This window comes from Sebastes umbrosus, chromosome 12 (assembly GCF_015220745.1).
Source record: "Sebastes umbrosus isolate fSebUmb1 chromosome 12, fSebUmb1.pri, whole genome shotgun sequence".
In the NCBI taxonomy this organism is placed as follows: domain Eukaryota; kingdom Metazoa; phylum Chordata; class Actinopteri; order Perciformes; family Sebastidae; genus Sebastes; species Sebastes umbrosus.
The window spans coordinates 31,738,055-31,762,931 of NC_051280.1; the positions used below are offsets into that span (position 1 = coordinate 31,738,055).

Genomic DNA, 24,877 nt, shown 5'->3' on the forward strand with positions numbered 1-24,877 from the left:
AAAGCCGTCCAAACACTGACCACTTGATGAATCACATTTCTACAAACTATATTTTAAAAGAGAATATCACTGCAGTGGATGTTTAAGATTACAGACATGTACTTGTAGAGCGTGCTGCTATATCGACCGTTTAAAGGGGTCATTGTACGATAGTGTAATCTTGTTTTAGTGATTTGCCCCATGAGGCATATGATTTGTGATATTGGGCTATATAAATAAAATAGACTTAACTTGACATATACCAGAGAAAGAATATAATATGTTTACATTATTTAATATATATGGCTCACTTTCAGATTATCCTCATAAAGGAAGTTATAACTGCTCCATATTTTCTGACGTCATTTTTCACCTTTCATTTCACCGAATCAAATGACTTTGAGGTTTTTACAAAGTGTAAACTTCAGCTTCCATTTCCTGTTGCCGATGCATACATCAGAATTTTTAGGCTTAATTATTGAATGTTACGTACTTAAATGAACCTTGGGAGTTGTAGTTGACATAGGACTGCACGATTATTCATCCATTTTTATTGCACTTTCATATTTAAATAAACAGAGCACTGCTTTCATTTCCATGTTTTCAGTGCATTCCTGTAAAATTTACAAATCTTTGCATTAAAATAAGACTTGTCCTTATTCACAGTGAATCTCCTAGAAGCAAAATATAACTGTACCAAAACTTTTTACCTTAAGTGAAATCAGCAAAGCACTGCTAACACTTCCATGTTGTGCTACATTCTCACTAATCTTCAAATCTTTGCATCAAAATAAGACTTAAAGGGACTGTTTGTAACTTTCAGAAATGCTTGTTAACAGCGACACCTGTGGCCGTTAAGTCAACGAAAGTCAGCGTCAGGCTCGCGCTTGCTCGCTCTAAATAGACATGAACGAGCATCGCTCAAAACAGTGAGGTGACACACGTCAGCTAAAACGCTAGAACTCAGAGCGTTTTCTTTTTGCCCATCTGCTCTCTGTTGTATTAAACAATAGAGAGCAGACGGGCAAAACAAGTACTATACAGTATTTTACTCTTCTACTCTGGACTGCAGCGGCAACATTCAGGGACGTTTTTCCCAGGCTGCCGCTGAAGAGTTCACGCACAGCGGCATGACAGCTTTCTAAAAGTGAAGCCAAAACATCTCGAAGTGCTTGATTTGATATGCTGCAGAGTTTTCTATGAGCGGAGCACACATCTTGAACGTCAATATCGCAGTCGATCATGTTCATTTAATTGTGGGAATCCAAAATTATGATCACGATTAATAATTGATTAATTTTGCATCTCTAGGTTGACTTCTCTCCTTTCATTTTTATGTCCACAGGCTTTTACCTCATACCAGGAACCAGTTGTAGTGATGGTTCAGTTAGGAAAGTTTCATGTCCATGTTGCTACTGTCACAGTCAACTGTATAGAGCAGAGGATCTGAGCAGGACCAAGAAGCCGTTATCGATTGATTGATCAGAATCCAGTTGAGATGATTAATCACATTTGATGTCTCTGTCTCTGTCCAGGACGCCGGCAGTCAGCAGATCGGGTTTCTGTTGGGGAGCCTTGGAGTGACGGTGGCTCTGACCAGCGACGCCTGCCATAAAGGCTTACCCAAGAGTCCCACTGGAGAGATCCCACAGTTCAAAGGTCTGTACACACTCCGGTTTGGAGTGTCTTCGTGGCAACATGCACACACTTTACACACTAAATATCAAGAATCAAGATCCCAGTATTAGTGGCAGTTCTTGCCAGGATCAAACAATGTGGACACCTTTTCAGCATGTTAGTGTTTATGTGTTAGTGTACTGAAGATGATCATAAACACTGAAACATAAACACCATATCATGATTATCAGACAGCTGCTGACATTGCTGAATACTTAAAGGAATACTTCACCCACAAAATGACCATTTGTATATCAATTACTCACCTCATGATACGTTGAATTCTTGAAGAAAAAGTTGTTTTTCTCGCATGCCTCCATGTCAGAGGGGGAAACACTACAGGTGAATACGGTAGACATCTAACTAATAGATATGACCATCAAACTTCCCCAGTTGATTACTGACATTAAGACAATTCTGTTTTTGTATTACACGTTTTCCGAAATGTTATGTTTAAATGCAAATGAGGCATTATCTAATGCTAATTTTTGGTGAATTTAGGAGAAATCTACAGATTTAAATAGACAAAGTAGTAAAATAAACACCCAAATGTGTATTTTGGGTGTTTTCTTTCCACTAGTCTGAAAGAAGACATGTTATAGAAGCAAGTTTTTGTCTGTAGTGTCTTCCCTTAAAATCAAAGTTAATTTATGACAAAAATATTAGGAATCTCTCTGAAAAATAGTGATGCATAACCGGGAAGTAATTATTTTTAAATCATGGGAAAACATTAAACCATGGGCAGGTTAAGTTCATTTGTATAGTACCTTTCAAACACAGAGACAATTGCTTTACATAAGGTGAAGAAATGCTTCAGGGCAACATTTAAAAACACAATTTTAGAATACAATTAGATAACATTAAATAAAAATTAGACATAAATGCCATTACAAGGCAGTAATAAGCCCAATAATACAGTGAGTACAGAGTTCAGAGGATCTGAGCCTGTTTCAGCCCATCCTTCCTGTGTCTGTCAGTGGGATGAATGAATGGACAGACTGATGTCAGCAGACAGCGAGGCTGAGTAATGTACGACACAGAGAGAGAGAGTAGAAAAAGAGAAAGAGAGAGGCAGTGAAGCGATTTTGCAAATCGATGGGGAAGCAGCCGACAAGAAGGAAGAGCGAAAGAGACATATGATGAATTGAGAATAGAGAGACATTAGCACCGAACAGAGAGAGAGAGAGAGAGAGAGAGAGAATCCTAGTGATTAATAACGACTGTTTGCTTTTCAGTAATGGATGTATAAATAGCAACATGATGCCGCCAGATTTACTGCTCCTCACTCAGTATGGATTTAGTATGGAGTGTGTGTGTGTGTGTGTGTGTGTGTGTGTGTGTGTGTGTGTGTGTGTGTGTCATTAAGGTGGAGTGCTCCTCTTATTGATCAGCAGGCTTTAAACTCTTCTCATTCACATGGCTGATTGTTTCTCCTGTCTCACCGCCCGGCAGCATTAATTCAGACATTAACATACTCAGGATTTTACATCCACTCATGTTCTGCCTTGTAAACACTCACTGACATCCTCGTAGGAATGATCATCTTTATAACGGAAGCAGTAAAACCTGTAGATGCTCCACATGCTTCCACTTAAATAATACATTTCTTTTCAGTGATATGTGGATGACATGCAGCAGTCCGACGTCAAGTCCTGGATGTCTGATACTGTCCTCAAATTAAATAGAAAAAGAAATATACAGTATTGTTTGAGTTAACTCCGCACATAATGGCACCTTTCATTAAGCATACAGTGCTTTGCAAAAGTATTCACCCACTTGGTGTTTTCCTTTTTTTGTTGCATTACAGCTGTAGGGCTGTCAAAGGCTATTTCTTTCTAACGCCACTAATTTCTTTAACGCATTAACGCAACTTGCAATTTTCAGGTTGTAGCAGCTCAGTTTTAAAGCTATTTAAAGCATATGAAACTAGAAAACCTAAAGAATCCATCGGTACCAACTATGTCATACTCGCTTCTGGCGAAGGAGGCTAAATAACGCTCCAAGCGTACGCTAAATTTTGGCGAGGAAAAACTGTCGTGACCATTTTCAAAGGGGTCCCTTGACATCTGACCTCCAGATGTGTGAATGTAAATGGGTTCTATGGGTACCCACGAGTCTCCCCTTTACAGACATGCCCACTTTATGATAATCACATGCAGTTTGGGGCAAGTCATAGTCAAGTCAGCACACTGACACACTGACAGCTGTTGTTGCCTGTTGGGCTGCAGTTTGCCATGTTATGATTTGAGCATATTGTTTTATGCTAAATGCAGTACCTGTGAGGGTTTCTGGACAATATCTGTCATTGTTTTATGTTGTTAATTGATTTCTATTTTTTCTATTTATTTATTTATCTACCTATTTATTTATTTTTTATCTATTCCATTTTCTTTTTTTTCATCATTTTTTATTTTCCATTCTTATTTTTACATGTACTTTTGATTTTTTTAAATATTTATTTTTCCTTTCAATTTTTATTTTTTATATTTATTTATTCATTTATTTATGTATTTATATATTGTATTATACATATACAAATACTACATATACATATACATTATACATAAGTACCTGTGAGGGTTTCTGGACAATATCTGTCATTGTTTTGTGTTAATTGATTTCCAATAATAAATATATACATACATTTGCATAAAGCAGCATATTTGCCCACTCCCATGTTGATAAGAGTATTAAATACTTCCCTTTAAGGTACATTTTGAACTGATAAAAAATGTGATTAATTTGCTATTAATCTGGATTAAATATTTGAATCAATTGACAGCCCTAATTATGACCAAAGAAAGCAAACTAAGTATCATCACACAATGAATCCTAAATCCAAATCCAGTTCTAACTCTAGTTAAAAACCTGATTCCAGTCTATTTGAGGTTTAGCAGGTAAACCAGGAAGGAAATATCAACCTCTGAATGTTGTTCCCAGACGTTGGAGACATTAGGATGTTTGTTTTGTGTCCCTGTTCGTCCAGGCTGGCCCAAGTTGCTGTGGTTCGTCACCGAGTCCAAACACCTCTCCAAACCTCCCCGAGACTGGTTCCCACATATCAAGGACGCCAACCAGGACACCGCCTACATCGAGGTAACACACCGATACAAACACTGAGTGAAGTGTGTCCACTCTGGGGCAACGAAACATTTCCACTCGTGTAGTTCCACTCATTACTATCTAGTGAATGGAAATCAATGGTGCTACATGTCTTTTGGATTAGAATCACACTGCAGCCGGGTGGATGTCTCGCTGCTGATCGATGGTATTATCTCGTCTGATTGATTTGAATTTACCTTTAAGCAGCCGGGCAGTGGTTTCGCCGGCTGCAAGGTGAAATGTCTCCTTGATTGCACCGCGGATTGAAAATGATGAAAGTCGAGGGATGATTGAAAAACGATCGACCTTTTGTTTTTAACAGAGGGCCGCGTCCCAGACAGCCGAGACAGAAGAAATTACTGAGGCTCAAAGAAATCTGTCTTTTTTTTCTTTTCTTTCAGTAACACTAACAGTTTTTTTGTTAATGTCTCAGCATGATTCATAACTTTAATAGCAGCCCATAATGTGCCTACTTTTCATTCCTGCAGTCATTTGTCAGATATGTGCCAGACGGAGGAGATCTTATTTTGGAAAGAAGCAAATCGATTGCTGTCGACTCTGCAGCGCTCGCGAATCATTTTGTTTTTGAGACTCAAGAATAAAAGGTTCTTCAGGTTCATCAGTCAACATCAGGCCTCAAACATATATTAATATTGTTATGACAATAAATTCAATTTTCAAATGAATTAAAAAAAAAAAAAACTACAACATTTCCCTCTGAATTGTAGCAGAGTAGAAGTACAGAGCTGCATAAAGTGGAAAGAGTAAATTACAAGTACCTCAAAATAATCTGTCAGAACAAAATCAATGAGCCGAAAACACACAGTACTGTAAGTACACATCTCTAGTATACTCACTCTCTGTCTGTCTCTGTGTGTCCAGTATAAGACCTGTAAGGACGGCAGCGTCCTCGGTGTGACGGTGATGAGGATAGCCCTGCTCACACACTGCCAGGCCCTCACACAGTCCTGCTCGTACACAGAAGGTAACACACACACTTTTACACTTCACCTTAGACACAATACTGTTGTTGTTTCTCCCTGAATGTGGCGTTAATGTCTCTCTCTGTCTCTCTCTCTCTGTCTCTCTCTCTCTCTCTCTGTCGTCCTCCAGCTGAGACCATAGTGAATGTATTAGACTTCAAGAAGGATGTAGGACTGTGGCACGCCGTCCTGACTGTAAGAAAAACACACTTTACCGTCCCGCTGAATCATTTCAAATGATGAATGAAAGTTATGATGGCACAATTAAACTATTATATGTTTTTTTTCCTTTAATGCAAGATAGAAAATCCTTTTTATTTTGTCATTTGGTGACTTCTGAGCAGTAAATAGTGAGCGTAGAGTTCAATATTTACTTTTCTAACTTTCTATCTGTCTAAGTTATACATATTTCAACTTCATACTTAACAAGAGCGAGTTCTCCTGAAACATCCCTCACTCTTCCACTTCCTTTCTCCCTCTGTTTGTCTCCGTCAGAGTGTAATGAACATGATGCATGTCATCAGTATTCCCTACGCCCTCATGAAGGTCAACCCTCTGTCCTGGATCCAAAAAGTCTGCCAGTACAAAGGTAAACAAATCAACCCAAACTCTGTGCAAGCAGTACTGGAAATGTCCCAGTTTAATGATGTCAAAATGATCATTCCCTCTAATATCACAAATCATATCTCACAGAGACGTGTGTTGGATTTCACTACGATGTATTTTTCTGACAATAAAATGTGAAGTAACTGCTGAAACAGAAATCAAACAGTCGGCCACTAGATGTGTATAAATATACTGTATGTATGTGTGAGATGTTTTTGTGTTCTGTGTGTAGCCAAGGTGGCGTGTGTGAAGTCGCGGGATATGCACTGGGCTCTGGTGGCCCACCGGGAGCAGCGAGACGTCAACCTGAGCTCCCTGCGCATGCTGGTGGTGGCTGATGGTTCAAATCCCTGTAAGAACACACTCAATACACTGCTTTAATAAAGGTCATAAAGTCATTCATCCTCTGGGGACAATTAACCCCACACGAGCAGAACAATGGTGTTGGTTTAGCAGGTCATACTGTATGTATTTTATTGTTTTATATTATTTAAAGGGCCTTTAGTGAGTGAGAGATGGAAAGTACTACGAGAAAGAAATACTCAAGCGGAGGCAAAAATGAATGAATGAATAAGAAAGTTTATGCCAGAGATTCACCCCAGAGGAGCGAATAATTCAGTTCTCTTTCCTGAGAATTAAAAGTTAAATTAAAAGTAGGCCTATTTATCATAGCAATGCTGTTGCAGTGTACTTATTATTTTGTTATTTTCATTGTGAAAAATTACCAGGATGCACAAGACAAAGTCTCTGAAACTAATTCCTATTTTTGAGGTCTCAATGTTGACAAGTTAATAAAATGTGGCCATCGCCAAGTGTAACTAAAATTCTAATTACAAGTACAGTATCCAGAATATCTGTAATGATCTGCCTCCATCTTGACTTCTACTGTAACTGACTTTTTAAATTGTGTCTGTCAGGGTCGATCTCATCCTGCGACGCCTTCCTCAACGTCTTCCAGACTAAAGGTTTGAAGCCGGAGGTCATATGTCCCTGTGCCAGCTCCCCCGAGGCCCTGACTGTAGCTTTAAGGAGGTAAACACACACACACACACACACATATATATATATACATGTCTTTTTATTTTGTATGTGCACATGAAATGTCACAACACACAGAAATGCATGAAGAGTTACAAAATTTAATTTAAATTTAATGAATAAAAAAAGTAAAAATCTAAAATCATCTGTGTTTTTGACTGTAGAGATTTTCAATGTAAAATTCCAAATGCACTTATTTTTTAAAAATATAATCAGGTTGTCATCATCATACAGCAGGGCATCCAATCCTCCAACTTTAAACAGAAATCATGAAATATAAATAACACTTATTTTATCTCCTGCAAACTTTTCACTTCCATATATATATACACATATTTATTCACTCTCCTCAGTGTATAAATAGATTGTTTTTGCGTCCCGCTCTAATTTTAGCTCATTAAAATTCCTGACTTTACAGTTTTGTGGCTTTTGAAACTTACGACCTTTCCACCTCTTTCATCCTCCACATTACAGTCCAGCCAGGGCGGCTTTCATTCACGTGTCGGCTGTAATTTATGCTTCACGCTCTTAATTACGACACTGTAAAACGCTGGTGTATGTGTGAGCGTGCGCACGAGTGTGTGTTTTAAGTTTGTGTGTGTGTGTGTGTGTGTGTGAACGTGCGCGAGTGTGTATTTGTGCCACACACAGTCTAATAAATAGCTATTTGCCTCAGCGGGTGTTGTAGTAATGAACTCACTTTATTTTCAGAAGAGCTGCTTCAAAACTCATTAAAAAAATCTCAAAACACGACACACACACACACACACACACACACACACACACACACACATAACCATACTAGTACTTGCGAGGACCCTCATTGACGTACATCGTACAGCCTCGAGCTCCTAATTCTAACTTTAACCTCAATTTAATTCTAACCTTGAACCTAAATCTCCCTTAAAAGCCTCAAACATCCGGTGACGACCAGAAAAGAATCCCCTCTCTTTCCAAACATATCTTGACTTTCCAATAATGTCCCCAGTTTACAGAAATATGCCCCATCTTAAAGAGAGAGTGTACCCCAGAATCACAAATATATATTTGTCCTTTTACCTAATCTAGATTGTTTTGCATTTTAAAGGGACTATTTGTAACTTTCAGAAATGCTTGTTAACAGCGACACCTGTGGCTGTGAAGTCAATGAAAGTCAGCGTCGGGCTTGTGCTTGTGCTCGCTCTACATATACCTGAACGAGCATCGCTCAAAACAGTGAGGCGACACACGTCAGCTAAAACCACAATGTCACTCTATATTTCAGCTGCTTGGCAGTAATGTTAGCTGACCAGACGAAGGTCTCTCCATGAACATGATTTAGATCTGATCCTAGTGTTGGCTTTTCCTGCCTAAGTGCAGGCTGAGGCAGCGGAGCTCTGCAGCGAGTCTTCCTGCTCTCTCCGCCCGCAGCCGGAGAGAGCAGAGGAGACACCGGCACCCGGTCGGTAACGAGACAACAACGTAACTCGTTGCAGAGCTCCGTCACTTCACAAGACACGGGAAAACCTCTGTTGGTCTGGAGGAGCTGCAGCATTTATTTCTGCCCAAACGTCCACTGTACATTCACTAGATGTACTAGACACTGTCTGAGTGAAGGCGAGCAGGCAGAGGAGGAGAGACAGCGGCTACACGCGAACGCGCATATGCGTGCGCACATGTGTCCCGACCCGGTACATTTATACGCTTAAAAAGTTACAAACAGACCCTTTAAGTTGTGGCAGATTTCGGCCGTAGAGATGTCAGTCTTCTCTCCGTTAATGGAACTAGATGGCACTCGGCTTGTGGCGCTCAGAGCGACCCGGTTACTCAATATAATCCACAGACGTCGTTGTGAGCCGATTCATGTAAGAACTATTTTCTTTCTACACCCGCCTACCGTATCACTGCACAGAAGGAAACGTGCATCTACTCCTTTGAGCTATGATCGGACCCATTAAATCAGGCTCGACTCTATATGAACCTGCATAGCCATTTTGGGTGTAGTTCAGTAGAAAGAAAGTAGTTCATACATGAAATCTGCTCGCCACAAGCCAAGTGCCATCTAGTTCCATTATATTGGAGAGAAGGCAGACATCCCTACGGCAGACACCTCCAAGACTCAGCAACTCTCACCAAAACAATCTAGATTGATTAAATAGCACTACAGGCAAGAGGAGAAATATGTATTTTAGATTTTTGGGGTGAACTTTAACAAAACTTTCATTACTTACTTAAAATGTCCTCACCCCAAAATGTTCCATTACTTTCCAAAACTGGTGTCACTTTCCAAGAATCTAAAGATTGTTATGACAAAGATAGAGACTCAAGAGCACACAGCGCTCCGTCACCCTCCATGTCAGCTGATTGTCTGTCTGTCTCCACCCGTCCTGCAGGCCCGTGGAGGAGGGCAGCACCCCTCCTGGTCGCGGCGTCCTGTCCATGCAGGGTCTGAGTCACGGCGTGATCCGGGTCGACTCGGAGGAGAAGCTGTCGGTGCTCACGCTGCAGGACGTCGGCTCCGTCATGCCCGGAGGTGAGACAGACGATAAGTATCGGTGGAGGTCCTGGTGCTCCACTTTCTACTTTTCAGGGGGAGATATTGTACTTTTTACTATTTATCGGATTGCCAGAGTTACTTTTCACTTTGCAGATTCATATTTTACATTCAAGATAAATGTGAATGTTCTCAGGTAAAAATCGAAAAAAATCTCCAAAATGTTGACTAATGTTTTTGTTTCAACTTGATGTCTCTATGACTTTAAAACATTGACTAAAAAAATAAAAAAAATGTCATTTGAAAACGGTCATTTTGTGTTTTTTAATGAAGTAAAACTACACAAATCATTGTAATAATTTCTCATTCATAAAATCCCAACGTTCCTCTCTCCGTCTGTAGGAATGATGTGTGTGGTGAGGTCTGAAGGAGTTCCTCAGCTCTGTAGAACCGATGAGATTGGAGAGCTGTGCGTTTGTACTGTTGCCACGGGAACCTCCTACTACGGTCTGACCGGCATGACCAAGAACACCTTCGAGGTGAGCGTGTGAAGGATTCTGTTAATTCATCTATTTATTGTTTTTTTACTGTTTTAATACAGATGTTTTTCTCCCCCTTCTGTCCAGGTGTTCCCTGTGACCAACAACGGGGCTCCCATCAGTGAGTTTCCCTTCACCAGGACCGGCCTGCTGGGATTCATCGGACCCGCAGGTCTGATCTTCGTGGCGGGGAAGATGGACGGTCTGATGGTGGTCGGGGGCCGGCAGCACAACGCTGACGACATCGTCGCCACGGCGCTCGCTGTGGAGCCCATGAAGTTTGTGTACCGGGGCAGGTAAGTGTCCGATGCAGCGTTGTGGTCTGTATGTCGGCTGCTCTGTTCTCTGTTATAACATTTAAATGGATTATGATGCATTTCAACTGTAGGAAGCATTTTAATGTTGCAGTTGCAGAACGTCTTAATATACTATTTACTATTAAATGTAATATTAGTATTTTATTAAATGTATCAATGCACACTGACTACGTGAGACGGGCGTCTGACGGAGACCCACCTGCGTTTTTTTACACTTCAAGTCTAATTTAGTCATGTTTAGGGAAGCGTAATCTGCATAGACAGCTGTTTAAATCACACAGATATCCCGCTGTTTATGTGTTTTGAACTTATTAACTATATCTACATTGATTGATCAAGGCTACCAGTCTGTCTGAGAGCTCGCCTGTTTCACTACAGGAAGATTCCCCTCACTCGCTACGGTGGCCGTGGAAATAACTGTATATACATAGCGTACAGTTACATGACTGTATCTGGCTAAGACACCTGCTGAGGCTGTCTGTGTTTGTGTTTCAGGATAGCAGTGTTCTCCATCACAGTGCTTCATGACGAGAGGATCGTGGTCGTGGCGGAGCAGCGGCCCGACTCCACCGAGGAAGACAGCTTCCAGTGGATGAGCCGAGTTCTGCAGGTACACACACACACACACACACACACACACACACACACACACACACACACGTTTATGTACAGTATATACACAGTAGAGCTGTCACAATACCAGATTTTGACTACTTTATTATCTGTTTCTATATTCTGTTTTCACTACTTATTATCTGTTTCACAATATTAATATTTCAAAAAAGTAAATTGGCAAATGAATTACACTCAAGTTGGTGGTCATTTTTGCTATTTATATAAATTTACATATACACCTATTTAGCTGTTTTTCACCTACTTGTATGTACATAATAGCTAATTTTTACCTGTCTTTGTTCAGCTCTGTTGTCCTTGTTTTTAGCTCTATGTCTATTTCTAATTTTCTCTAAATTGTTCTTTGTGTAAATTACATTAAGAGCAACTTAAAACCGGAGTTTGTGTGCACAAACTTCTGATTCTGATACACAATGAGACTACTGGCTTTTACAACCACAGAGACACAACTTAAATGATAAGTCTGATGACAGTCTATATTTTTTTTTCATCCTATTAAAAGACTAAAAGCAACAGTGAATATTTCTACTAACAAGTAGCCTGATATCTCGGCTTCCTCTGAGCCATAGAGCTCCATTAAAAACACACCAATGAGCCTCACTGCGTCACTGGATGACATGTTCCTTCATCACCATGAACACACACTCTGTAGTTTATTTTGACTCAATCACACACACACCGTCCTGCTGCCACTAATACTCACTAGACCACCACATGTGGATTACTCCGCCGCTGAAAATAGTCCCCAACAGATGCACTGTTTCCTCTTGTTTTGATAAAAACTACAGTGACCAGCTGGTTTAGAGAATTAACTGTATATTTGTTATTTAAGATTTACATCACCAGCAGGAACCACTGGGCTTAATGCCATCGACGGGGTAGAGAAGATGGAAAGTACATGTTTTGGTCTTTTCATGGGATTTGTTGATAAAAGGAAAACTATTGAATAAGACCAGATTTATCCTTTAACACAAACCAGCTCAGGAAAACTGTCACACTCAGGAAACACACCAGACAGACACATTTTAACAGACCACCTCTAAAAGAGACAAAACAGCTCACACACATTCTTTCACACCACATTTCTGTTTCTTGGCTCCGCCACACACACACACACACACACACACACACACACACACACACACACACACAGTATATGATACCGTGCTGTACATTCATACTGTGCATGAACAGATAAAATCTCTATAAGCCGGCGTGGAGACTGCGGTGAAACTATAAAAGCTGTCTGCATTTTTACGGCTGCAATTAAAACCAAATCTCTTTATTCCTTTACCATCACAGATACTTCCTGCTGCTTTTCCATTCAGCTCGTTGGTTATCGACACACTCAGCGTTTTAGATCGAGGGCTGCTCTTTGGTATAGAAAGTAGATGATGGAAAATGTTTCAAAATGTATAAAAATAAATTCTCTTCATTACATTTATATATTATGTTTTAGCTAAGGATTATATCAGGTGTCAGATGTTAACCCTCTGAGAACCAAATAGACCCGTTTTTGTCTTTTTTTAGGGGGGAACAGGGGGTCTTTAAGGGGAGATAGCAGGTCAGTAGTATGGGTTTTGCCCCAAAACTGCATGTGATTATCATAAAGTGGGCATGTCTGTAAAGGAGAGACTCGTGGGTACCCATAGAACCCATTTTCGTTCACATATCTTGAGGTCAGAGGTCAAGGGACCTCTTTGAAAATGGCCTTGACAGTTTTTCCTCTCCAAAATTTTGCGCAAGTTTGGAGCGTTATTTAACCTCCTTCACGACAAGCTATTATGACATTGTTGGTACCGATGGATTCATTAGGTTTTCTAGTTTCATATGATACCAGTATCTTTGATCTAGCTTTAAAACTGAGCCCGCTACAACCTAAAAATCGCAAGTTGCGTTAAAATGAGTGCGTTAACTTTGACAGCCCTGAACGTCACATAACATAATGACATCATCACAAGCGTACAACGTAATGACATGAAAGACAGAAGCCTTAGCTTTCCACTGCAAAATGAATGCTCTAGCTATTATGGTTTTTATTTTACATCGATTTAAACAGGATCATACAAACAACGATCTCCCTCGGCCGCCCGTGGGAGGTCTGTTTTTAAAGGGTTAATGCAGAAAAGTTACATATTATACCTTTAAATAATCCCAACCTTCTACTCTATGATCCGTTCTTTACTGTGTAATCTCCGGCCTCAACATCCCTTCTTCTGCAGGAGTCACATTTAGGAAGTAAAGAACTTGTTTCATTCTGTCTTTCTAAAAGTAAACCCATCTCAACTTTCCAGGCGATAGACGGTATCCATCAGGTGGGGGTGTACTGCCTGGCTCTGGTGCCCTCCAACACTCTGCCCAAGACTCCCCTGGGTGGCATCCACCTGTCCGAGACCAAGCAGCTCTTCCTGGAGGGGGCGCTGCACCCCTGCAACGTGCTCATGTGTCCGCACACCTGCGTCACCAACCTGCCCAAACCCCGGCAGAAACAACCAGGTACAGTGTGAAGGAATGTGTGATGGTATAACTCTAGACCAGTAGAAAAGATAAGGTTTACTAAGGGAACAATAAATACATAAAATAAAGTATTCACAGACGCAGCTCGTTTTTCAAAACTAAAGCGATCGACGGCATGTTGCACTCAATTATGTAAAACAAGGTTGGAGATGCTGTCTCTTCTAACATCACATACTGTTTCCCTTCCTCTTCTTCTTGTCCTGATCTTCTTCTTCTTCTTCCTCCTCTTCCTCAGAGATCGGTCCTGCGTCTGTGATGGTCGGGAATCTGGTGTCCGGGAAGAGGATCGCTCAGGCCAGCGGCAGGGATCTGGGTCAGATCGAAGACAATGACCAGGCAAGGAAGGTGTGTGTGAGAAGGGGGTTGCTGGTTTTCACCATCGTCATCACCGTCATCATCAACATCACACAAACACACACACACATATACATATAATGAGGCCATAGGATCATTTCTTTGTGGTTATTTCCCAGTCGCGCTCGTCATTTTGTTTCATTTGTTTAGCTCAGTTCTTGGCTGGACCGCAGAGGGCCGGCCCTACAAACGCAAAAGCCTCACTGAGTGACTGACTGAGTGATGAAGTTACACGATTGGTCGGCCGAGTGTTGGAATTTCCTCATTGGCCACTGCTCTTTCAAAATGAAAAGGCGGGGAACAGTCTCTTATGAAAATGAGCCTGTCCAGTGCGACGCGTCCGGCTCACGAAACTTGGGCCAAGCTGTGAAACGAGGCGACTAGTTCTAAAATTAAACCAGATTCAGCGATGGAGTCGCCTGTTTCGGCAAGCAGGCGATCTTCCGCATCCATTGGGCCCATGGAACAGGCGCAGTAGCGTTTCCTTTAACTCCGCCTCCCAGCCCTCGCTCCATCCTCGGTCTGGGTCTCATTCACATGAACGGAGGAAGGGAAATAACTTTGGATTCAGCTATTAGTGCGTTTTACAACTTTTAGGACCTAATGATTTAAATAAGGGTTATTAGAGTGTTCATACTGGGGAGTTGATTCACCTCAAAAAAAATTATCAGCTGAGTTACAGACATTTCTTTGCCAATATAAGTCTATGGGAAAAAGTATTTTTGGGCCCAATGGCATCACGTGACGGACACGGAAGTTGTAGTACCGCCGTTTGGCCACTACGGAAATTTTCTTCAAAGCCGGCGCTCTTCCTGGGGGGCATGGCGTCCCCTAGTGTCTTCGCCGGATCTGGTGGACATGTAGCGCTGGATTTAACATCATAGACATGACCACTGACTATTAGTGGAACAATGACCGTACACGGTCCAGACATATACTCGGTTTGGACCGCGTCTTGTTATCCGTTAACTTGGCCTGCAGTTTATTGACATTCATTACATAAACATTATAAACATTAACATTCATTGTATCACGTTGTTTTGATTCATCACCTTTTTCCTGGAAAATCCAGCTGAATGTACGTTCAGATTCAAGATGCAAAGTGTTCTTCTTCCTCAAGTTGTTTTTATGACTGGAGATTAAAAAGCAGTTAATGAAGCAAGAAGGAAAGTCTGATGCCGGGAAGTGATGGCAGCGAAAGTTAGATGCTTTGGCAGCTCTGTTCATTTCCTATTTGTGCCAACAAAAGTGAGTAAGACGGGAGAGAAAAGTCAGAGAAGAAACCAAAGCAGAGAGCCAGAGAACAAGACTGAAAATCAGAAATAGAGATCATAAGAGCAAGAAAAAACAGACAGGGAGAGAGAGAGAGAGAGAGAGAGAGAGAGAGAGAGAATTGGAAATAAAGAGAAAACACAGAAAACAACGAAGAGTAATTTAAGTAGAGAAACAACAATAAGCGAGAGCAGAGGCGTGATGGAGAGAAACAGGCAGTCTGTGTTACTGACAGAACTGATTTTCCTCCCTTCTCTCGTGCTGAAAATGTCATCAGTTACAGCGTCAGGCAGCCGGCGGCGGTGACGGCGGCGGTGGCACACACCATGTAGACTCTAATGAGAAGAGACAGGCCCCAAATAATAACAACCAGCACCTCCACTGCAGCTCACTGGGAGGCCGCAGCGCAGCAGCCGGTGACATCAGCACGTCTCGCAACATGCTGCAAGTCTGTTGGTTTGTTTGGATGTCACCAAACATTCTTTCAAAATCTTGCCAACTAAACTCCACAACGCCTTCTCTGATTTCCACTTCTGGCTTCCTCAAAAGACCAGAACATGTTAGACGAGGAGAGAGACATATTGTGTCAGTCTGTTCTATTAAGTGGTTTAAGGTGTATTCTTGCCGTCATTTGACAGTTAAAGGAATTGTTTAACAGTTTGGGAAAGCCAGTTAGCTTAGCATAAAGACTGGAAACAGCTAGCGTGGCTCCGTCCAAAGTTGAAAAATTCAAAGATAGTGATTGTGTCAAGCAGTAAATATTATCTTGTTCACATAATAAACTTCCATCAAAAGCCAGAAGATACTGAGTTTTGTTTTTCAGATGTTCACAGAAAGGTCATAAAGGTTTTGTTTGACTGCGATTGCGTTGGAGCGTCTGTCTCCACAGTAAATCATCTGTTGAGTGTTTGATGGTTATTTATTTGTGCTTTAGAACGTTACCGCTGTGAAACAATCTCTCTTCCACCGCTCGCCATCTCAGCGCGCTCGCACGATCTCTCTCTCTCTCTGTCTTTTATTAAATGAGTCGGGAAGCCGACAGCAGAGCCGAACTTTACTTTTAATGTCATCAAACAAAGAGAAATGATCTCCCCTCGTTCTAAAATGGTTCTAAATCAATACTAGAGTACTTCCTTGTTTTATTAATGAAGCGGTACAGTTGAAGCAGCGGTGCTGTGTGTGTTTGACCAATCAGCGACAGTCAAAACTGCAAACTCCATCCAAAAGTTGGGGACATTTTACCCCCTAAAAAAGGCCCTGGTTGGGGGGGTAGTACTTTCGGAAAGTACCAGAACTTAATTTAGATCCTGATCCCTGCAGTCAGAATGCAGTGAGTTCCTCAAAAGGTTCCTAGTTCGGTTGCACACTTTAGCAGCTGCACTGTTGACTGTCTAAAAAAGACTATTCTTGGAAAAAGTGTCAGTATCGCTGGTTTGAAGGCAATGTTGCATCTAAATCTGCTCTGCCATTTTCAAAATGATGCTAATAGTCCTGAGGCTTGGTGCCATAATTACGAGGCTGATGATATTGGTGGTGATTAGCTCAGACGTGGACTGCATCGTTTGTGCAGAGCGACGTGTTTACTCTTCCTTGTTGAACTACACTTTAATCGACTTTGGCAACTTTTGTCAGCAGGTGAAGCGGAGGGGTCAGTGGTCCTGCAAAATGAGTTAGTGATCTGGGAATGATTGTGAATTTGGTTTAACTTGTCTGGCAGGTTGTTATTTTTTCAGAAGGTCAGAAGGGGACGCCTCATTCAAAATTAAATTTGTGATTTGGGAGTTTTGTTTGAGCGTGTCTGCTGAATGTTAATCAGGTTTAGAGGAGGAACTCTCTGCTTACTCGTACTGGGCTTTTGGCTGCTGCTGCTTCTCCTCATCAATAAGCTCATTGATTCATTCCTTCATCAATTTGTTTATTCATCGATCACTGTATGTGTAACATCTCTCTGAAAACCAAGAAGCCCTCTGTGTGAATGAGCCCCTCTGCAAACTGTTGGTGCTGAAAAGTTCCCGTGTTTATTGAAATATTGTGTGTATGTGTGTGTGTGTGTGTGTGTGTGTGTGTGTGTCGTGCATCAGTGTAATCTTATAGAGTGAAATGTGATTTACTTTGAACGTCTCCTCAGATTGCTCTTCTGATAACGTTTATTTATCCAGGGAAGGTTAGACTGAGCTCTGTGCTGCTACACATTGACTCTGTTAAACACGTGGGACCAGCTGAGTGTGATTTCTTTGCTCTACAGAACCTCAGCAGTAGTTGTTTAAGTCATGGAAACTGTCACTGTCTCTTTACCGTTGTTTCCTTAAAGGGTGTGTCTAACTGACTAATGGGGACAACAGCTTTTGAAATTGGTCCAGTACTGAGGGAGAGCGCTGTAACCAGCAGTCGTGAAATGAGCTGCGAGGGGAAGTGCTTAGCCTCTCATGGTAAAAACAAACACTTTTAGTGAACGGTGCCAGCTTGCCCCAATGAATCTTAAGGATTATAACTATAGTTGTTAAAACAGATAAAATGTGAGAAAGCGCAAACACTTGTGACTAAGTCGTCTTTGCTTTTTCAAACCTGAAAACATGACGGCTGCTCTGGAAATGTCAAAAACACGTTTTAGGTGCAACATACTGTAGGTGTTACAGGTGTGTAATCTTTTCTGCACTTTGCTGTTTGGTCCAGTGCCAGTTTTCTAGATTCCCAGTCCGCTTGGTTCAATGATTGAACCACTTTCTTTATGTAAATGTAGGCATTGTAAAGTGCTTCTAGTGGCAGGTGGTCGACGTGTCGGGTTTCAGCGAACATCTGATAATGACATCAGATACAACTGAGCTGCAGACTTCAGTGTATTAACATGAGAATTCAATACCAGCGCTCACAGACTGATAAAACTCTACTGTATGAGACCAGATTTCTATCTACGGCCTGAAACACACACACACACACACACACACACACACACACACACACACACACACACACACACCAGACAGAGGTCCTTTGTGTTGGTGTTTAGCATGCCGGTCCTCTCTCATAGAGATAACATGGGTTTTATCTGCAGGCAGGTTCCAGTTTGTTCTGTCTCAGGCTTCAGTCGAGCTCTGGTAGTTTAACCAGGGGTCACAGCTTCTCTTACATACAACACAAACCACATCTGATCCTTCTCATGGTTGAAAACAAAGACTCTGAAACACCAGGAGGTATCTCAGTACCCAACAAAATCTTGTATATTTGCTTGAAGTGAAAAATAGTTTTGACGTTCGTATACATTTTTTTGCATTCATTGGATATAAATAGCGACAAAGGATTCAATTTCATCATGCAAGTATTTTGGTTAAAGTACTTGTTCTACTTGAGATAAAACTTTATTTATCTCGAGGGAAATTGCTGTGCAGCAGTTGCAATATAAAGTCAGAAGAGTGCAAATATAAAAAGATAACAATAAGGTGCAAATCCAATATTTACAATGTCAAAATCAGGTAACAGTATATACTACGTTTATAGCAGATTATCAGTGTGTTTTCTTGCTAGATTTGTTCGTAGCAAGCGGAGAAAATAGATCAGATGACAAAACTATCGCTGCGAGCCGGCCGCCGAGTTTCGTGGCGCGTTGCGTCCTATGTAACAGCCCAAATGATTTACATGTGCGCTGAAAGGACGCTGAAAGGACGCTGAAAGGACGCTGAAAGGACGCTGAAAGGACGCTGAAAGGACGCTGAAAGGACGCTTTCAGCGCTTCTCCAAAAATTCCGCCGCCTCTTTCGCGGTCTCTGTGAACCTGGTTTAAGAGTACTTCAAGAAATGTTAAATCTACACAGCTACACTCTTAACATACTCTTTACATAACAATAAAACTGTTTTGGATGAACTAATTAGAATTTGGAGGTCAAAGGTCACTATGACCTCACAAAACACGTTTTTTGCTTTTAACACAAGAATTCATACGCTAATTATATCAATTACACACAAATGTCTAACGGGATAAAATGATGAAGTGATGACGTTTTGGTCAGACATGGATGTAAACTGCAACTTGACTGGTTGGTGAAGGCGTACAACTGAGAGGCAGTTATTCTAGTTTCTCCTGGTAATTATTAAAAATAGGTAATTAGAAATTATTATTAATATCGATATCGACTGAAATGAAACATTCTATCGTGATAAACCGATTAACGGCAGGGATCATCAGTCTATAGATATGTATACAATATCAGATCTGAAGTATAAGATTTGTAAGAGGACCTCAAGAAATGTTCAGTAGCTTCACTCTTATAAAAAAACATTTTTTTGTTTATATAATATTTCAAAGTTTCAAAACAAATGTTTCATAGCTATGTTTTTTTCGTTGAAAGCAGGAAATATGACATATATACATAATATTAGTTTAACACTGAATAAATCTCAGGTAGGCTGCAGTGAGTTAAATGATAAATGTTGCCGTAGTGAGTTTGTGACTTTTAGAGACTACACCGTTGATGTTTTATATTTGAGATTTTAGTTTCCTTTTTGCCAAAATTGAAATGTAACATTATGATAATTACCCCCTTATCAATGTTTTTAAATAATTCTGATTTAGTGGGAGGTTTGATTGATCGTCATGTTTTATCAGGAAGATTTTATATCACGTCCCACAATCAGGAGATCAGCCGTGACTCAATAGCTAGGTAAAGACTTGGACACTGTCAGGGTTCGTATGTGTGCAGTCGTGGTGCTTTAGGGCATTTTGGTAGATGGTAATGTTTGAGGCAGGAAACTGGAGAGGAAGCAGACTTTCATTTGCTGTTATGAAAGTTTTATGAAAGCTCCGAGCCGAGCCGACAAGCAGCTGAGTGATGTTTTCATCGGGGGAGAAAAACCTTCTTTAAATCTTTTAACCCCCCCCGAGAGATTTGTGAAGCATGAAGCTGGTGGTGAGTAGATGAGAGAGCGTTTCGTCAGCCAAACTCTGAGAGTCGACTACACAAGTTTAAACAGTGAAACGGGAAACTTTAACCGATGAGGAGCTGAGTGATGTTTTCAGCAGGAGAACACTGGAGGTTATATACACATCGCTTAAAGGCTTCCTGTACGACACAATCTCTTAAATTAACAATCGTGATAACTGGGGCAGTTAGTCTTTGTGTAAAACACACAGTACGGTGATCACACAACCTCACAGTAGAAATAATATGGATATTTAACTTCACTTTGTATTATTTAGACTTCATTCTGTATGTGGAGGCTAAAACACTGAGATATCACACCACTTAAAGCTGCATTAATCAATATTATAATGTTAACAATGGATCAAATGTGAACGGTGTCCCTCCTAGTATTCCCCTCAGCTCTATGAAGCAGTTTTTTGGGTCATTGTTTTGGTACGTTGTTTTAAAGTCCGGGTAAAGCAAAAATAAATATTTAGGTTGTCAAAGTTAACGCGATAATAATCCGTCTAATTACTGACAGATACAAAGTCTTTTCTTTTAAGGACAGAGTCTCTAGTTTTAATTGTTTTTATTCATATCTATCACTTTGTTTAACCTTTCATTCATGTGTTTGTTGTTATCCTAATTCTGATTTTTTTTACATGAAAGCAGGAAGACATTTTGAGTCATTTGATATCTAGATAAGAACCAATAAAGATGTTAAACATCCTGAACTGACTACCCATAAAACAGCTCATTAAGTATAATATGAATACTGAAATCAGGAATGTTATATTACACCCAGTACAGTACATATGGCAGAAGAACTTGATGGCTTAGTGGTTACGTTTGAGTCATGCTAACTGCCAAAGTGACCTTAAGCAAAGCATCAAACCACATCTCAACCATCAGTATTTATTCTGCAGCTGCATGAATGTGACAAAAAGAATCACACTTGCTTATTTCAACCCTCGGCTGCAGGAGCAAAGGTTCACACAGGAGCCCCTCTAGCATAATAATTCACTTTTGAACAGTTGGTGAAATTTGCAGTAGAAATCAAGCGCGCCCAGAGTTGCTCCCAGACGTGACGGACGCGGCGCAGAGCGGAGGTCCGTTTGCTTTGCGGTTGGCCGGGTTAAGACTCTGACAGCTGAATCCTCATCACTGATGTCGACGGGCTGGCAGCACACACACACACACACACACACACACACACACACACAAATAAAACTGACTTTCTCTGGCAGAACAAAACGTAACATGAATTACGCTCCATGCGATTCCCCCAACTCGGCAGCAAATCTTGAAAAATTCATGAGGCCAGAAACAAACTCTCTTGATTTGTTCTCTCCTCCCATCTCTAATTTCCATCTCTATCTTTCTGTCCCTGCTGTTGTAAAGTAGGAAGCCTTGTTACCTCACTTTGCTCTCCTACTTTCATTCATATTCACTTTTTCTCCTTCTCTCACTGTCTCTTTTCCAAATTAAGTTCACCCCCTAACAGACTGCACTGTCACCGAGCTGCCAAAATTGCATTTTATCTATGAATTTTGCAGCTGCATTTCCAAGAAATTATGCTAATTTAGCAACTGTTTTTCCAGCGGTACGTTTTAAAACTTCATAACCTCCACACACAGGTTCCATCTTGTGTATTTAACACGTGTAGAAAAAGAAAATGAGATGTATTAAAGGAGTGTAGGATCTGGCGGTATCTAGCGCTGAGGTTGCAGATTACAATTTCTCCCGTGTGCTAAGCGTGTTGGAGAGCTAAAGTGGCCGACGCAAAAACACCAATGGCCCTCTCTAGAGCCCGTTGTTGTGAGAGTAGCGTCGCTCATTTGGAGCCAGTGTGTAGAGTGTGTGTGTATGTGAGAAGTGAGTGGAGAAGTAAGAGAGAGAGAGAGAGCGGCGGCGACAAGAGTGAGTTACGTTATCGACTCCGGCCCAAACAGGAAAAGTTAACGGAGTTTGGTTTGTCCGTTCTGGGCTACGGTGGACTCCGAGGATAGAGGACCTGCTCCAAAGAACGTATATTACCAAGAAATGAAAGTCGATTGTTCATTCCATTGCAACATCGGCGCCTAGCAGTAGAGCAACGCTTCCGCCATTTTGGACTAAAAGCGACTACCAGACGCCAGTAAAACGTCCACCTACAAAAGTTTGAAAAAAAATATTTCTATTCTACGGTCATATTCTACCGAAATGGCCTGTGTTTAACAATCAAATATTATAAATATAATAAGCATTTTCAGTCCAAAATGGCGGCAGTGGCTGTTGTAAAAAAAAATGAACACCAGAGTTTCATGTTTTTGCTTCTAGGGGTTTAACAAGCAGAACTTTAATTCAGAAGAACTCGTGATTATAAATGTATTATGTACTTAACTGATAAGTGATAAAAGGTAAGTTGGGATGGATTGGTTAAGTTTGGGATGGGTGTGTGTGTGTGTTTGTGCATGCGTGTATGTGTGTGTGTGTGTGTGTGTGTGTGTTTGTGTTTATTTGTGGATATGTATATTATTTGTGTATATATTTGTGTGTCGTCACTCTGTCTCACTGTTCTTGTGTTTGTTTGTGTTTCCAGTTCCTCTTCCTGTCGGAGGTGTTACAGTGGAGAGCCCAGACCACTCCAGACCACATCCTGTACACACTGCTCAACTCCAGGGTAAGACTTACACCTGACGAAAACCAACATTTCCTGATTTTGCTGCTTCATAATAAAAGCTTTTAAATAACAAAATAAGGGGGAATTTTAGTGTGAGGAATATAGGAAATGAAATGTGTTTATCACCGTTTTACAGTCGTCTCCTTTGACAACTAGTCACAACCGTGGTTACGCACACTCTCAAGCAGGTAGCTCTGTTGTAACGGAGACGTAAATCCCTGCCACGCTGGGCTGACGCGCCGAGTAATGTATGGAAAAACCCTTCAAGACACAGGAACTTGGCTCGTGTCTTGAGGAGTTGTAGCATTTATTCACCGACGGCCTAAACTGTACACACACTGCACTGCTACGTTCACAGCTACTTACAGCTGACTTCATCTCACCGTCACTCCGTCACACACACACGCTCCCTCCCCACGCTAACGAGTTATTCCTTAAAGGAGTTTGGGTACTTGTAGAACACATTTTAGTTTAAAAAACATCTTAAAAATACGTAATTCCCCGATGCTTTGAGTCATCCGGGCCTGCAATACATTGGCACTAACCCTGCAATCTGCCCATATTGCTCTGTTAGCTGCTGCGATCCACAGACGGTGAAGTGCGGTTTTATATGACCAGTGTGGCTAGCTAGTCGCCCAATGTCTTAATTTGAGTGGATGAATTTCTTAAACGCCCCCGAGTGCAAGATGAGTCATCAAACATTTGAAACCTTTTACAGGAAGAGAAAAGATGGGACTTTGATGTAAAAATACTCTATTGTTTTTTTTTTACATATATTTGGCAATATAAAAAGAGATAATTGAACAATTAACACAGGGAAAATGTATTTTTCTTTTCATGGGGACTTTAAACTCAATCAAGCCCTGAAAACCCATAGTCATCTCACTGTAATATGAGTTATGAACAATGCCAGATCCCTTTCCCTGTGTTGCAACATTTGCTTTATATTACGCTGCTTTTTTGTTTTGCAGAACGGCAGAGAAAGAAATAATCTATGACATATTTATTCATTTGTTTGTTCACTTGATAGATTGTTGTACAGCATCCCAGAATAAACAAAAAGAATAGTTACTGTTGTGATGCAGTTTGTAAATGAGATTGAGTGTGATTTGTCTCTGTATGACAGCTGTGTTAGTTTGCATAATGGCAATATGATCCACCGGTTTTGTTTACAGCTGTTCAGCACCGAGATGCTGCGACGGAAAATGTGACATGACATCTGCTGATACACACTGCTGATTGAATGTGTCAATCATCTTTCTCTCTCTGTGTGTGTGTGTGTGTGTGTGTGTGTGTGTGTGTGTGTGTGTGATCTCATCCAGGGTACGATAGCCAGCTCTCTGACTTGTGTTCAGCTGCACAAGAGGGCAGAGAAGATCGCCGGCATGCTGGCTGAACGGGGCCACCTACAGGACGGAGACCACGTGGCACTGGTGTACCCTCCAGGTAAACACACAGCTCCATGCCTCGGTGCTTTGCATGTATCAGGTATCAGGTATCAGTTTCAGTCATAGAAATAGAAAGGGATAGAACAGACATTATACTGTTTGTCGTGGTCATTTGACTAGTTCAAAAAAGTGGCGCTTGTTAGTTATAAACATGTGTCAGCGGGGCCGTAAAGTGCGTCACACATTGTTGCTCCGCCCCTAAGCCGGCAGCGGAGTTAGACACACAATCGAATGACGAGACCTACATGGGATTATATGACATACATGATACCACATGTTCTGTAAAGAAGGACAGCGCTGATTGATTTGAAAAGTCTGCATCACTATATAATAGTGGCCTATTTTGGAGAATGGTCAGTGTTATCAAGTTTACATGATAATA

General features: G+C 41.0%; 1 protein-coding gene across 7 annotated transcripts in view; it reads left to right on the forward strand.

Annotated features, from left to right (window-relative positions):
- LOC119498129 (disco-interacting protein 2 homolog C) overlaps window positions 1–24,877 on the forward strand; it is a 213,938-nt gene that overhangs the window by 166,256 nt on the left and 22,805 nt on the right. For 5 of the 7 annotated variants that reach the window (XM_037786663.1, XM_037786661.1, XM_037786665.1 and 2 more), the window contains exons 11-25: window positions 1,515–1,638; window positions 4,643–4,752; window positions 5,641–5,743; window positions 5,872–5,936; window positions 6,237–6,330; window positions 6,580–6,699; window positions 7,265–7,379; window positions 9,758–9,897; window positions 10,261–10,397; window positions 10,485–10,693; window positions 11,210–11,324; window positions 13,642–13,843; window positions 14,100–14,209; window positions 22,967–23,047; window positions 24,370–24,493. In XM_037786663.1, the coding sequence (XP_037642591.1) occupies window positions 1,515–1,638; window positions 4,643–4,752; window positions 5,641–5,743; window positions 5,872–5,936; window positions 6,237–6,330; window positions 6,580–6,699; window positions 7,265–7,379; window positions 9,758–9,897; window positions 10,261–10,397; window positions 10,485–10,693; window positions 11,210–11,324; window positions 13,642–13,843; window positions 14,100–14,209; window positions 22,967–23,047; window positions 24,370–24,493 (1,849 nt within the window). The remainder of the gene's footprint in view (window positions 1–1,514; window positions 1,639–4,642; window positions 4,753–5,640; window positions 5,744–5,871; window positions 5,937–6,236; window positions 6,331–6,579; window positions 6,700–7,264; window positions 7,380–9,757; window positions 9,898–10,260; window positions 10,398–10,484; window positions 10,694–11,209; window positions 11,325–13,641; window positions 13,844–14,099; window positions 14,210–22,966; window positions 23,048–24,369; window positions 24,494–24,877) is intronic. The other 2 variants (XM_037786662.1, XM_037786666.1) reach the window with 1 other exon arrangement.